Here is a 12,054-nt window from a genome sequence, read left to right on the forward strand (position 1 = left end):
CCAAAATACTGCAACCTGTGACTGCTCAAAAAATACAACTGGCATGCATAAGTAGGCCATTCCACAGGAAAACCTTGAATGTGGCAACATTCAAACAATGCGTCCGAGTCTGTGCACAGTGTGTGTGCGCACAGGGAACGTGTGGATGGATGTGTACAGGGTGTGTGCATGCGAGGGATGTGGGGCTGGGTGTGCACAGAATGTGCGCGCGCAGATATCGGTGGGTGTGCACACAGGGTATGTGTGTGTGCAGGAGATGTGTACGAGGGTGTGTGTGCAGGGGATGTGGGATGTGTGTCTACAGGGGATGTGGGGGTGGGTGTGCATGTGCAGGGGATATGGGAGTAGGTGCATTCAGGTTGTGTGTGCAAGGGATGTGGGGGTTGGTGTGCAGAGGGTGTGGGCATGCAGGGCTCGGTGTGCACAGGGTGCGGGCATACAGGGGATGTGGGATGGATGTGTACAGGCGAGCGTGTGGGGGGAGGATGGATGGGTGTGTGTGTGTAGAGCGGGTATACAGGTATATATGGGCGGGAGGCTGGCTGGACACAGGTTGTGTGTATGGAGGAGCAGAGACTGCAGGGGGGGATATACCCAAGGGGATGCAGGCAGGGGGTGTGTGCACGGGGAGCGAGCGAGAGGTGCATGTGCGGGAGGGATGGTGAGTGGGTGCGTACGCGGGGGCGGGGTTTCCATGCAGCCGGGCGGGGGTGTCCGCGAGCCGCTCTCCCGCTGTCACGTGGGGCGGTGCGGACAGGCTGACCGCGGCTCCTCTCCAGCCTCCCCGCCCCGCAGCTGCGCGCGAGCTGGGGGCACAAACCGCCGCCGTCTCGGCGCCTCGCCCCCACCCCACGCCCGCAGGCGGGTGCTCCGCACTCAGAGGGGGGCGGGGCTAACGCCTCGCGGCACTTCCTCAGCGCCCGGCACCGCCCCCAACTCGGGCCGGAAGTGGTCGGCCCCGCCCCGGAAGAGCTCGGGGCGGAGACGGGCGCGGGTCGGGACGGGAGTGGGACGACTCCGCTGCTGCGTTAGGTTTGCACCGGAGCTAAGATGGCGGCGCAGACGCAGAGCGGGATTCGCCTCAGCGCGGTGAGCGAGCGGGCGGGCGGGCTCCCCCGGGGGGGACTGAGTTGGTTTCTCCCGCCTCCCCACCCCCCCGTGCTCGGGTCCGTTCCCTGGGGGCTGCTGCTCCAGCCGCCCGCACCCCCAGTCTGACCGTGTGGGGCCGAGCCCGGCGGGGGCACGGAGGGGCGGGCTGAGGCCTGGCCCCGGGGAGGGAAACCTGCGCTTCCGAAAACCAAAACACCGCGGGGCTCGCTGGCGGCTCCCGAGAGACGGGCCGGGGGGGGGACTCGTTCCGCGCCGCCATGGGGGAGTCCGGGGGGGCGGGGAAGGGCCCTGGAGGGGCGTTTCCACGCCCTGCTGGGGGGGTCTGGGAGGGGCTCGGCGCTCTGTGCCGGCCTGGCCGCGGGGATGGTCACCGCGTGGCTATTGTGGGCGGTGTCATCGGGGCTGTTTGGAAACAGGAAGGCGAGGTACTGAGTTGAGCTGAGGCGTCCCTCAGTGTTTCGAGAAGGGGGACTTGGGAGAGACTGCAAACGCCTTTCGGTTTGATGCTCTGGCCCTGCCTGTGGAGGTCACTGGACAGGTTTGGGCAGGAAGCCCGAGATTGGGAGGCGGAGGAGAACAAAAACAGTGGCTAGATTTAAAAGGACATGAGCATTCTGTGGGTTAGGCAATTGTCAGGGATCTCTGCAAGGGAAACCTGTTGGCACCCACACACCCCTGCAGGGTTATTAAACAGCTAAGCTTTCCTGTCCCCTTCTCACGTGATGGAAAGGCATAGATAATATGCAGTATTGTTGTAGCAGTGTGGGTCCTACGGTATTAGAGACACGAGGCGGGCAAGGTAATATATCTTCTATTGGACCAACTTCTTTTGGACAAAAAAAGAGACATGCCATATCACTTGTGGTGAACACTTTTCATGAAGCGATCACTCTATATCTGACTTATGAATCCTTATCCTCAAAGGAAACTTGCACAACACTTCCAAAAGATGAGTGAGAGCTTAAATTCATAATTTTGTTACATACTAAAAATCATGGTTATAATAAAGGCATTGGCTTCATGGTTTATTACAGTAATCTGTAACCAGCTATTCCCACTTTTTGTCATATGACATATGGATGTTAATGGGCCACTTCACCTTGAACGGTCCCTTAGAATATGTGCTAACAATTTAGCTGTGACACTGTGGCCTTGGCTACACTGGTGCTGTACAGCGCTGCAACTTGCTGCGCTCAGGGGTGTGAAAACGCTTCCCCCCGAGTGCAGCGCTGTAAAGCGCCAATGTAATCAGCGCCTGCAGCGCTGCAAGCTATTCCCCTTGGAGAAGTGGAGTACTTGCAGCGCTGTTAGAGAGCTCTCGCAGCGCTGGCGGCGCAACTACATTTGCGCTTCACAGCGCTGCTGCGGCAGCGCTGTTAATCCCCAAGTGTAGCCAAGGCCTCTGAGGGCTTGTCTACACTTCAGGTACAGGTACTGAGAGGCATTTACCAAGTCTAGGGGAGAAGCCTTCCTGTTGACATAGCACTGTGTATACAGGAAGTTTGGTCTGTACTGTATTGCTGAGTGACATAATTATAACCGCATAAGTCCCTAGTGTAGACTAGGGCTCAGTACTTTCCCAGATCTGAAAAAGAGCTCTGTGTAGCTTTAAAGATTGTCTCTCTCACCAACAGAACTCTGGCTTAGATAAGATAGACAGGCATGTAGATCTTCTGTTTTTAAAAAACTTTTTTCTCTTATGCTATTCTTTGTGTTCCCACTGTTGGGACTAAAGAATACTTTGTTTTAAGAAGCCTCGTTTTTGGTCACAGATTCCCAAAGGAAGGACAGTAGGCACCAAACTAGTCAGATCTGTTGGGTAAACACAGTTGATATGCAGGCTACTGTAGCCTAACACCCATTCTATGAGTGGGAGAATAGCAGAATTGTCCAGGGGAGAAGGCATGAGACCTGAGAAGCGGACTTAGAGAGATCAGTAAGGGGTCAAAGGCACAGCTAACCATGATACTGGCAACTAGCATTGTCCATGGCTGTGGCTATAACCAAGGGCTAAAACCAGTTGACCAAATCACTTAGAAGTTCTGGATGTTTAAAAATGACTAGTAATATTTAGGGTTGCCAACTCTTCCGGTTTCGCTGGGAGTCTCCTGGTATCAGATCCTGTATCCCAGAGGCTACTGAAACCAAACTGGGAGATTTTAGGCCAGTAAAAGTTGGGAGGTGCAACAGGGCTAAGGCAGACTCCCTATCTGCGCTGGCCCCATAATGCTCTTAGAAGCAGCCAGCACATCCCTGTGGATGTGTGTGTGTGGGGGGGGCCTCCGTGTGCTGCCCAAGCGCCGACTCTGCAGTTCCCATTGTCCGGCAACTGTGGCCAATGGGAGCTGCAGGGGCAGTGCTTGTGGGTGTGGGCAGAGCATGGAGCCCCCTGCCCCTCACCCAGGTGCCGCAGGGATGTGCTGGCTGCTTCCAGGAATGGCGTGGCGCCAGGGCAGGCAGGGAGCCTGCCTTAGCCCCGTTGTGGTGCTGCCTGAGGTAAGTGTCTACCGACTGGAGCCCACATCCCTCACCTTCTCCACCCCGAGTCCCCTCCTGCACCCAAACTCCCTGAGCCCCCTCCAGCACCTCAACTTCCTGCCCCATCCCTGAGCCCCCTCCAGTACCCAAACTCCCTCCCAGAGCTTGTACCCCGCATCCTCTTCTGCACCCCTACCCCAGGCTCAGCCTGGAGCCCCTCCCACATTCCGAACCCCTCGGCCCCAGCCCAGAGCGTGCATCCCCCCTGCTCCCCAACCCTCTGCCTCAGCCCGGTGAGGGTGGGGGAGAGCAAGTGATAGAGGGAGAGGGGATGGAGTGAGTAGGGCAGGGCCTCGGGGAAGGGCAAGGGTGTTTGGGTTTTTGTGATTAGACAATTGGCAACCCTAGTATTCTTGTTTTCTAATATTTGGGTCCTTCCAAAAGAAAAGTGATTCTAAAACTTCATGCACAATTAAATAGTATTCAGATATAATGTATAAGATAATCAAAACAAACAAATCTTATTTTCAAAAATCAGCTTTTAGTTGTTTGCAGAAGGAATGTAATAAAATCTATAGTGGCTCTGAATTTTTTTAGAATGGAAGTTTTGCTAATGTTACTACTGTATCTCTGAAGTAAAATTATAATTAGGAAGATGAAGATTCAGAAACCTATTTATTTAGAAGTATGGAACTGAATAGGTGAAGGAAGGTAAACATTTATAGTCTCAAATGTTCACGTTGTCAGTGCATTGAACTTGTTAAAATCTCCCAGAATCTTTCGTATTCATGCTCAGCATTATTGTGGAAATTCCCACTAGTATTTAAATTGTTGTAATCTCTCTTCTTTGTATATGCAGAATCTGTCAAAAGCAAGATGTATGTTCTGTTGAAGTTTGCTAATAATGCACTTTGTGCTAGGTACGTACCGTTAGTGCAGATAGCTCTGCGGTTTATTTTCATCTGGACTGTTATGTACAAAGCTAGAAAAAGTTTAAGGTGTGTGGTAATACAATTGAAAATTCCAGTTTCCATCTGTCATAAACAAGTTGAAAATAAAGATGAGCAGAATTAAGCTTATAAAGTTGGAACAGAGGGGAAAATGTAACTGTTGTAAGAGTAAAAAGAACCAGGAGTACTTGTGGCACCTTAGTCAAACAAGTTTATTTGGGCACAAGCTTTTGATGAATTGCCACTTTTAGGTCTGTAATTGAGTGTCCAGGGAGGTTAAAGTGTTCTCCAAATGGTTTTTGAATGTTATAATTCTTGATGTTTGATTTGTGTCCATTTATTCTTTTGCATAGAGACTGTCCAGTTTGGCCAATGTACATGGCAGAGGGGCATTGCTGGCACATGATGGCATATATCACATTGGTAGATGTGCAGGTGAACGAGCTACTGATGGTGTGGCTGATGTGATTAGGTCCTGTGATGGTGTCCCTTGAATAGATCTGTGGACAGAGTTGGCAATGGGGTATGTTGCAAGGATAGCTTCCTGGGTTAGTGTTTTTGTTGTGTGGTGTGAAGTTGCTGGTGAGTATTTGCTTCAAGTTGGGGGGCTGTCTGTAAGTGAGGACTGGTCTGTCTCCCAATGTCTGTGAGAGTGAGGGATTGTCCTTCAGGATAGGTTGTAGATCCTTGATGATGCGCTGGAGAGGTTTTAGTTAGCGCAGCCTCCCCCCTCCTTCCACCTCCTGCCCACAGCAATCAGCTGTTTCGCAATGTTCAGGAGGTTCGGGGGGGGGGAGGAGGAGCGAGGACGCGGCACTGCGGGCAGGAGGCACGGGGAAGGAGCAGGGAGTTGCTGATCCGCTGGGTGGGTTGGAGGGGACCTAATGGAGGGTTGCTGGCCCACCCTTGTTCCAAGCCCCCACGTGCTAACAGGCGGCGGCCAAACAATGTTATATGCAAACATTGCACAACTTTTAATGAGTATGTTCTCTAATAGATCAGCAATGAAACAGCATTAACTGAGACAACATTAAGTGTGGAGTTACTGTACTCACTCATTGAGTAGTGCTACAACTTCTGGGGGCAAATTTTGTGATTCTTAGCAATGTAGAAATTTAAGCTATTCTATGAATTATTTCTTAGTGCATTGTGGGAGAACTTGTCTGTCCTTTCTGGAACATGGGGAAAATTGTTGGAAGGTATTGGACTAATGGTGGCACCACAGTAAAGCTAGCCTGCATCCACACTGCAATAGTTATACAGTTGATGAGCTATGCTCCTCTTGGGCCTGACATTTTGAGTTAAGAGCACCACTGCATTCTAATTAAGGGGTTTTGTGTGTGATGATGACTCAAGTATAACTCAAGTTAACTTTGCAGTGAAGCAAGGCCAAAGACATGTTAGACCTTTGAGTTTTGCTGGACAGTGCATGAGTTTTAATTTAATCAATAGAAAAGGGTTCGAGCATATACATCATGAGGACGTGTTCCTGTTATGTGCATTGGGCTCCATTTAACTCTTCCATGTATGTAAAAATTGCTTTTCAGACAAGCTTTACAGCAGAGGTTCCCAAACTTATTTGGCCTACCGCCCCCTTTTCAGAAAAAAAGTTATTCAGCGCCCCTCTGGAAATCTACCTTCTTTAAGCGAACAAACAGAAAGATGCAGTGACAAATTTGCGTTCTTTTATGTATCTATATTTCTACCTACATCCTACAATATAGTAAAGAAAGATGTGTTATTAGAATATCGCCCACGACATCAGGTATACAGTGGTTTTTGCATAAGACGACAAAAGACAACCAAACTAAAATACTAATGAAACTAATAAACTGGGTTTTGTTCTTTGCTCAGCATTAGATATATGTATTTGATATTGAATTGTCAAATATCAAACTAAATTTATCAAGAAATAATTAATTTAAAAAATAATCAATATGCAATTAAAAATCAGTTAATAGTTTTAACTTAGTTTGCCCTTATTTAAATAATTGTTCCTTATTAACACACGCCTTATTTACCACTTAACACAGATGATTCGATAGATATAAATAAACGTTAATAGTTAACAGTTTTTTTACGATTTCATTCCCCCGTTTTTGTTAATATTGTAATAAAATATGACAAATATATTGACTGTACACTTCAAATAGTACTGTACCGACACAAGCCTGCTACGATTTTATTAGTAAGCACTAGAGACACAGAAATGTACGGTAGATATGTAAGAAAATGTATAAAAATACTCACGTGTAAATTGCTGTTTTATTGAAACAACAATAATACAATTTGCTTTGTATGTGATCCGTAATCCGTAAAGATCGAAGGTATCGAATATGAATAAAAATTTTTAAATGCTTATTGCACTATTATTAACTGCTTTTTACGCAAGTCAGAAACAATCTAAATTAGATTTCATACATGTCGCCTATTTATAGTATTGTATTGTAAACAAGTCATTACACGCACATATTCCTGCCGATGCATGCTGGACTTCCCGACAATGCGCGACACGCTTGCCTGCCAACACTTGCTTGTTAAGAGCTGTTGGCGGACTTGACACCTGATCGGTTATAATTTGTGAATTTATTTGGAAAATAAAGTAATCACTATAACTTTAACTCTATGTTACACAACAGATGAAACATGTACGAACGTTTTTTCAAAATTTTCTTATATTCTCTTTATACTTCCACCACCCCCTTATTTTTATTCAACGCCCCCCAGTTGCACCCAAGGCGACTACTGCCCCCCTGGGTCGTTCCAGCGCCCCCCAGGGGGCGGTATCGCCCACTTTGGGAACCTCTGCTTTACAGCATTCATGTGGGATGAGCAATGTTATTAGAGACAAAGTTGGGTGAGGTAAATATCTTTCATTGGACCACCTTTTAGTAGTATAACAACACTAGTGGCTTGCCCATGAGGCGGGTGTGTGTACATATACAAAAATATAAAAGCACCTAAGATTAAGCTCTCCAAAGGAAGTTAAAGATTTCATGCAATAACCACTCTCTGAAAGTCATTAAGGACATTGTGTGAGCTAAATCACAGTCCTTTGTGCATGTGGTTAGACCTTTCTAAGCTGCCTTTGTGTTGCAGAGTGCTGTGTAAAAGTGTTGATGGCTCAGCTTTCGGGCCTTATGGTCTCCATGAGCAGTGTGGGATTAGGACTTTCTCAGCCCTGGGCTACACTACAGAATTACTTCAGTGTAACTGTTGCTCAGGGGGTGTGAATAATCCACACCTCTGAATGACCGTAGGTATACTGACCTAAGCGCTGGTGTAGACAGCGCTATGTTGGCGGGAGAGCACTCTCTCCAACATAGGTACTACCTCTCATGGAAGTGGAGTTAAGTCAACGGGAGAGCTTCCTCCCATTGGCTTAGAATGTCTGTGCCAGAAGTGCTACCGCAGAATAGTTGCATTGGTGCAGCTGTGCTACTGCAAGTTTGTAGTGTACACCTGCCCTCACATGTAGAAGTGCAGGGGTGTTTAGGGAGAGAAAGATTCTCAGAAATTGTTAAGCAGTTACATTGATGAGTGTCCTGGAAACAGGCAGAAATGCTTTACTTGAGGTTTCTGCAAGAGAGGGTTGTTTATGTGCCATTTACTGCCCCCATTCAAGGAAATAGGATTGGTGTGCGTTTTGTATAAACAAGTTACCTGAAGAAAATACCTGACTCTGCATCACCAATTTCCGCTTCAAACAGAAAACTGACCTACAAGGTCCTGATTTCTGCTCTGCTTGGCAAAAGGTCAACAGCATTATATCTGTGGGGATAATGGATAGGGTGACTAGCTCATGTTTACTTAGGCCTTGTGTACATTAGAAAGGGTTTCCTGGGATAGCTGTTCTGGTCATTGGTAGGGATAGAATCTAGGAGCTTGACTATCCAAACCATGAGTCACCACTGCTTGACCTAAAGGAGCTATTTGGTTAGGGATAAATAAGCCTTCATCAAACAGACCCAATTACTACAGGGAGACATGATTGTACACGCTAAGAGCAGGTTGATACTGCAAAGTTTAATTTGGAGAGGCGTCTTTCAGGAGTGTGAAAAAACGGTATCCCCTGTCAACACAGCCATGCCACCAAAAACTCCAGTGTAGATGCAATTATGCTGGCAGAAGAGTGCTTCTGTCAGCATAGCTAATGTTGTTCGGAAAGGTGATGTTACAATGCTGGTGGAAAAACTCCATCTGTCAGTATATGCTATGTCTGCACTAGGGGGCTCCCCTGTTATAGCTATACTGGCAAAGCATTTATAGTATAGACAAAGCCGAAGCCAGTGTATTGCTCCTCTTGGTGGTTGCCCCCAGTAAGAATAAGTGCTTGTTACATACATAAAGCTAAAGATTACTCTTTTAGCTCAAGTGGTTGAGGCTTGTGCTGGAGAGCTGAGGTTTGGTTCCTCTGATGACCTCTAGTGTCAGTGGGCATGTAATTGTAGTTTGTTGCATGTAATACTCGTGGTGGAATTCTGCGCCAAAAAATTAAATTCTGCACACAGTATTTTAAAATTCTGCAAAATTGTTATTTTGACAAAAAATATGCAGAATATAATCACACCAGTTTCAATTATTTTTGATCATTTATTTCAAAATACCTGTCAGCAAGTATGTCTATAGCAATACAGACAACAAAAAAGATTCAGGAAATGTTTTTTGACAAATAGATTCCTTACTAGGCATATTAATACAGAAATGTGAGTAATAATTAATTTAAACTACAATACAGAACTGTATTTCCTGCACTCTTCAGAAGCAGTGCAAAGGCTTGAGGGAGTTAGGAGTAACGGAGGAGCTGAGGGAGAGGGAAGTAAATTGCTGGGAGTGAACTTGGGAGGGCTGTTGGGTATGGGTGGGAAAAGTATGGAACAGGTTTTTTTTGGTGGGGGGGAGGGAGTGGGGAGGGACTGTTAGGAAGCTTCCCCCATTCAGACCCTGGCTGACCCCTAGCCTCTCCTATTCAGTCAGGCACATCTGTCCCCGTCCCCACGTGTTTCTGTGCCCTCACCCAGCCACTCCCCTGGCTCTATGTAGCTCTGCACCCCTGTGATGGGTTGGCTCACAGAAACCCACTGGGAGTTGCCACCTGATGTGCCCAAACGACTTCTGTCCCTGCTTTCCCTGCCAGCTCAGGACTCCAGTTAATTAATAAGTAAAAAGTAAAAAGATTTTATTAAATACAGAAAGTAGGATTTAAGTGGTTCCAAGCAGTAACAGACAGAACAAAGTAAGTCACCAAGCAAAATAAAATAAAATGCGCAAATCTATGTCTAATCAAACTGAATACAGATAATCTCAGCCTCAGATATGCTTCAGTAAGTTTTTTTCCTCAGACTGGACACCTTCCAGGCCTGGGCACAATTCTTTCCTCTGATACAGCTCTTGTTCCAGCTCAGGTGGTAGCTAGGGGATTCTTCATGATGGCTCCTCCTCTCTTTGTTCTGTTCTCCCCCCCCCCTTTATATATCTTTTGCATACGGCGGGAATCCTTTGTCCCTCTCTGGGTTCCCACCCCCTCCTTCTCAATGGAAAGACACCAGCTTAAAGATGGATTCCAGTTCAGGCGACATGATCACATGTCACTGCAAGACTTCATTGCCCATTTGCCAGTACACACGTATACAGGAAGGTAAACACAGCCATCGGCAGACAATGGTCCTGGTTAATGGGAGTCATCAAGATTCCAAACCACCATTAATCGCCCACAATTTGCATAATTACAACAGGCCCTCAAAGTTGTATTTCATATTTCTAGTTTCAGATACAAGAGTGGTACATTTATACAAATAGGATGATCACACTTAGTAGATTATAAGCTTTGTAATGATACCTTACAAGAGACCTTTTGCATGAAGCATATTCCAGTTACATTATATTCACTCATTAGCATATTTTAAAAAAGCATATAGACTGCAAGGTCACAACCCCTTCCCCATGTGACTCTGCCCTCACCCAGCCACTCCCCTGTCTGTCCCTGTACTCTTCTCCCATCACCATGTCTCTGTGCCCTCAACCAGCCACTCCCCTGTCCCTGTACCCCTCTCCCCATCCTCATGCGTCTGTGCTCTCACCTAGCCACTCCCCCATCCCTATGTGTCCCTGTACCCCTCCCCCTGTCCCTACTCATCTCTGTGCCCCCACTCAGCCACCCTATGTAGCTCTGCACCTCCCTCAGGAGTAATGTAAGATTCTCCAAAAAAGAGAAACCAACTTCATAGGATGACTGAGGACTTCCAGAACACAGCATAACAACAAGAGCTAAATCTTGCTGATCATGTCACTTTCTTGAGGAATATTGATGATAAAAAAAAAAAAATTCTGAAGAATATTTCCAAGACTTAAGTATGGTAATTTGACATATTTGTTGTATTAAAATAGCTACAGTAAATGTCACAGTATTTAATAGATATTGTCTTTCACTTTATATTGTGGAGGGAAACAAACTGAGCTAACACTAACCTTTTGTTTTTGGTTTTTCTTTCAGCTTTGTCCAAAGTTCTTGCACACAAATTCTACCAGTCACACTTGGCCGTTCAGTGCAGTTGCAGAACTTATAGGTATCAGCACTTCATTTATTGAATATTTGACCCCTTTGTTTTTGTTTAAATTGTGCAGTGACTTTGACGTTAAAAGTTAAATTCAGCTAAAATAATTATTGTAATAGAAAGTGGAGGCGAAATAAGGTTTTCATTTTTGATTCTATAGTACATAGAGAGCAATCAAAAGTTTCAGTTTAATCATATTTAAAACTTCCTTGCATGTGTTTAATACAGTGTATTATAATTTTAAAAAGAAACTTTTTTTGCCCTGTATGTTATTTGTGGTTTATTTTGTTTAGAAGTAGATCTGTCAGGTTCACTTGCAATAGCGCAGTGGTATAATTTAAGTTTTGAACATTGCTCGGGAAATGTTCAAATTTAAGACTTTTTTTTCTCATTTAAAATACATAAAACCATTTCTTAGACTTTTGTTCAATTTTCAATAGCAAAACCTAAATGTTGGACCTGTCTACTTGTAATAAGAGATACTTGCCAATAAGCCAAACTGCACTTTGCTTTTATACCTTTGTTCACAGTTTCTAGTTTTATAAAAGCTAGAAGTTTGTGTTAGAATGACCTTTTTTAAGGTACATTTTTTCAGAATAGTTTGTATCTCATATTTGGTTGACCAACAAGAAAATATTTTATAGCCTTATTTGTTAGCCATGTGCCTCCTTTTCCTGAACTGCAGTACAGCTTAGTTAGGAGCACAGCTGGTTGAGAAGGACTAAAGAGAAACTTAGGAGTAGGGTGAATGGGAGAAACTGCCCATTTCTACTGCCATTCAGTGGTGGTTTGAAGGAAACTGAGGCCAATCTTAATTTTTAGCATCTGGTTTTGTATGAAGATCAGTCATTGCAATCTAGATTTTTAAAAATAGGTTAGCCATTTCCCTAATAGGCAGCAAATTAGTAACATTTTGTTTATACAAGGTACTGGAAAACAAGATTTTTTTTCTTCCTTTTTTT

The 12,054-nt window shown here is 45.6% G+C and overlaps 1 protein-coding gene across 1 annotated transcript in view; it reads left to right on the forward strand.

The window, feature by feature from the left end:
- The first annotated feature begins 973 nt into the window (after positions 1 to 973).
- Positions 974 to 12,054, forward strand: part of MORC3 (MORC family CW-type zinc finger 3) — a 47,134-nt gene continuing 36,053 nt past the window's right edge. Inside the window, exons 1-2 of the mRNA XM_054048872.1 lie at positions 974 to 1,089; positions 11,032 to 11,104. Coding sequence (XP_053904847.1) covers positions 1,051 to 1,089; positions 11,032 to 11,104 — 112 coding nt within the window. The 5' untranslated portion in view covers positions 974 to 1,050. The remainder of the gene's footprint in view (positions 1,090 to 11,031; positions 11,105 to 12,054) is intronic.

Source organism: Malaclemys terrapin, chromosome 1, assembly GCF_027887155.1.
Source record: "Malaclemys terrapin pileata isolate rMalTer1 chromosome 1, rMalTer1.hap1, whole genome shotgun sequence".
Lineage (NCBI taxonomy): Eukaryota > Metazoa > Chordata > Testudines > Emydidae > Malaclemys > Malaclemys terrapin.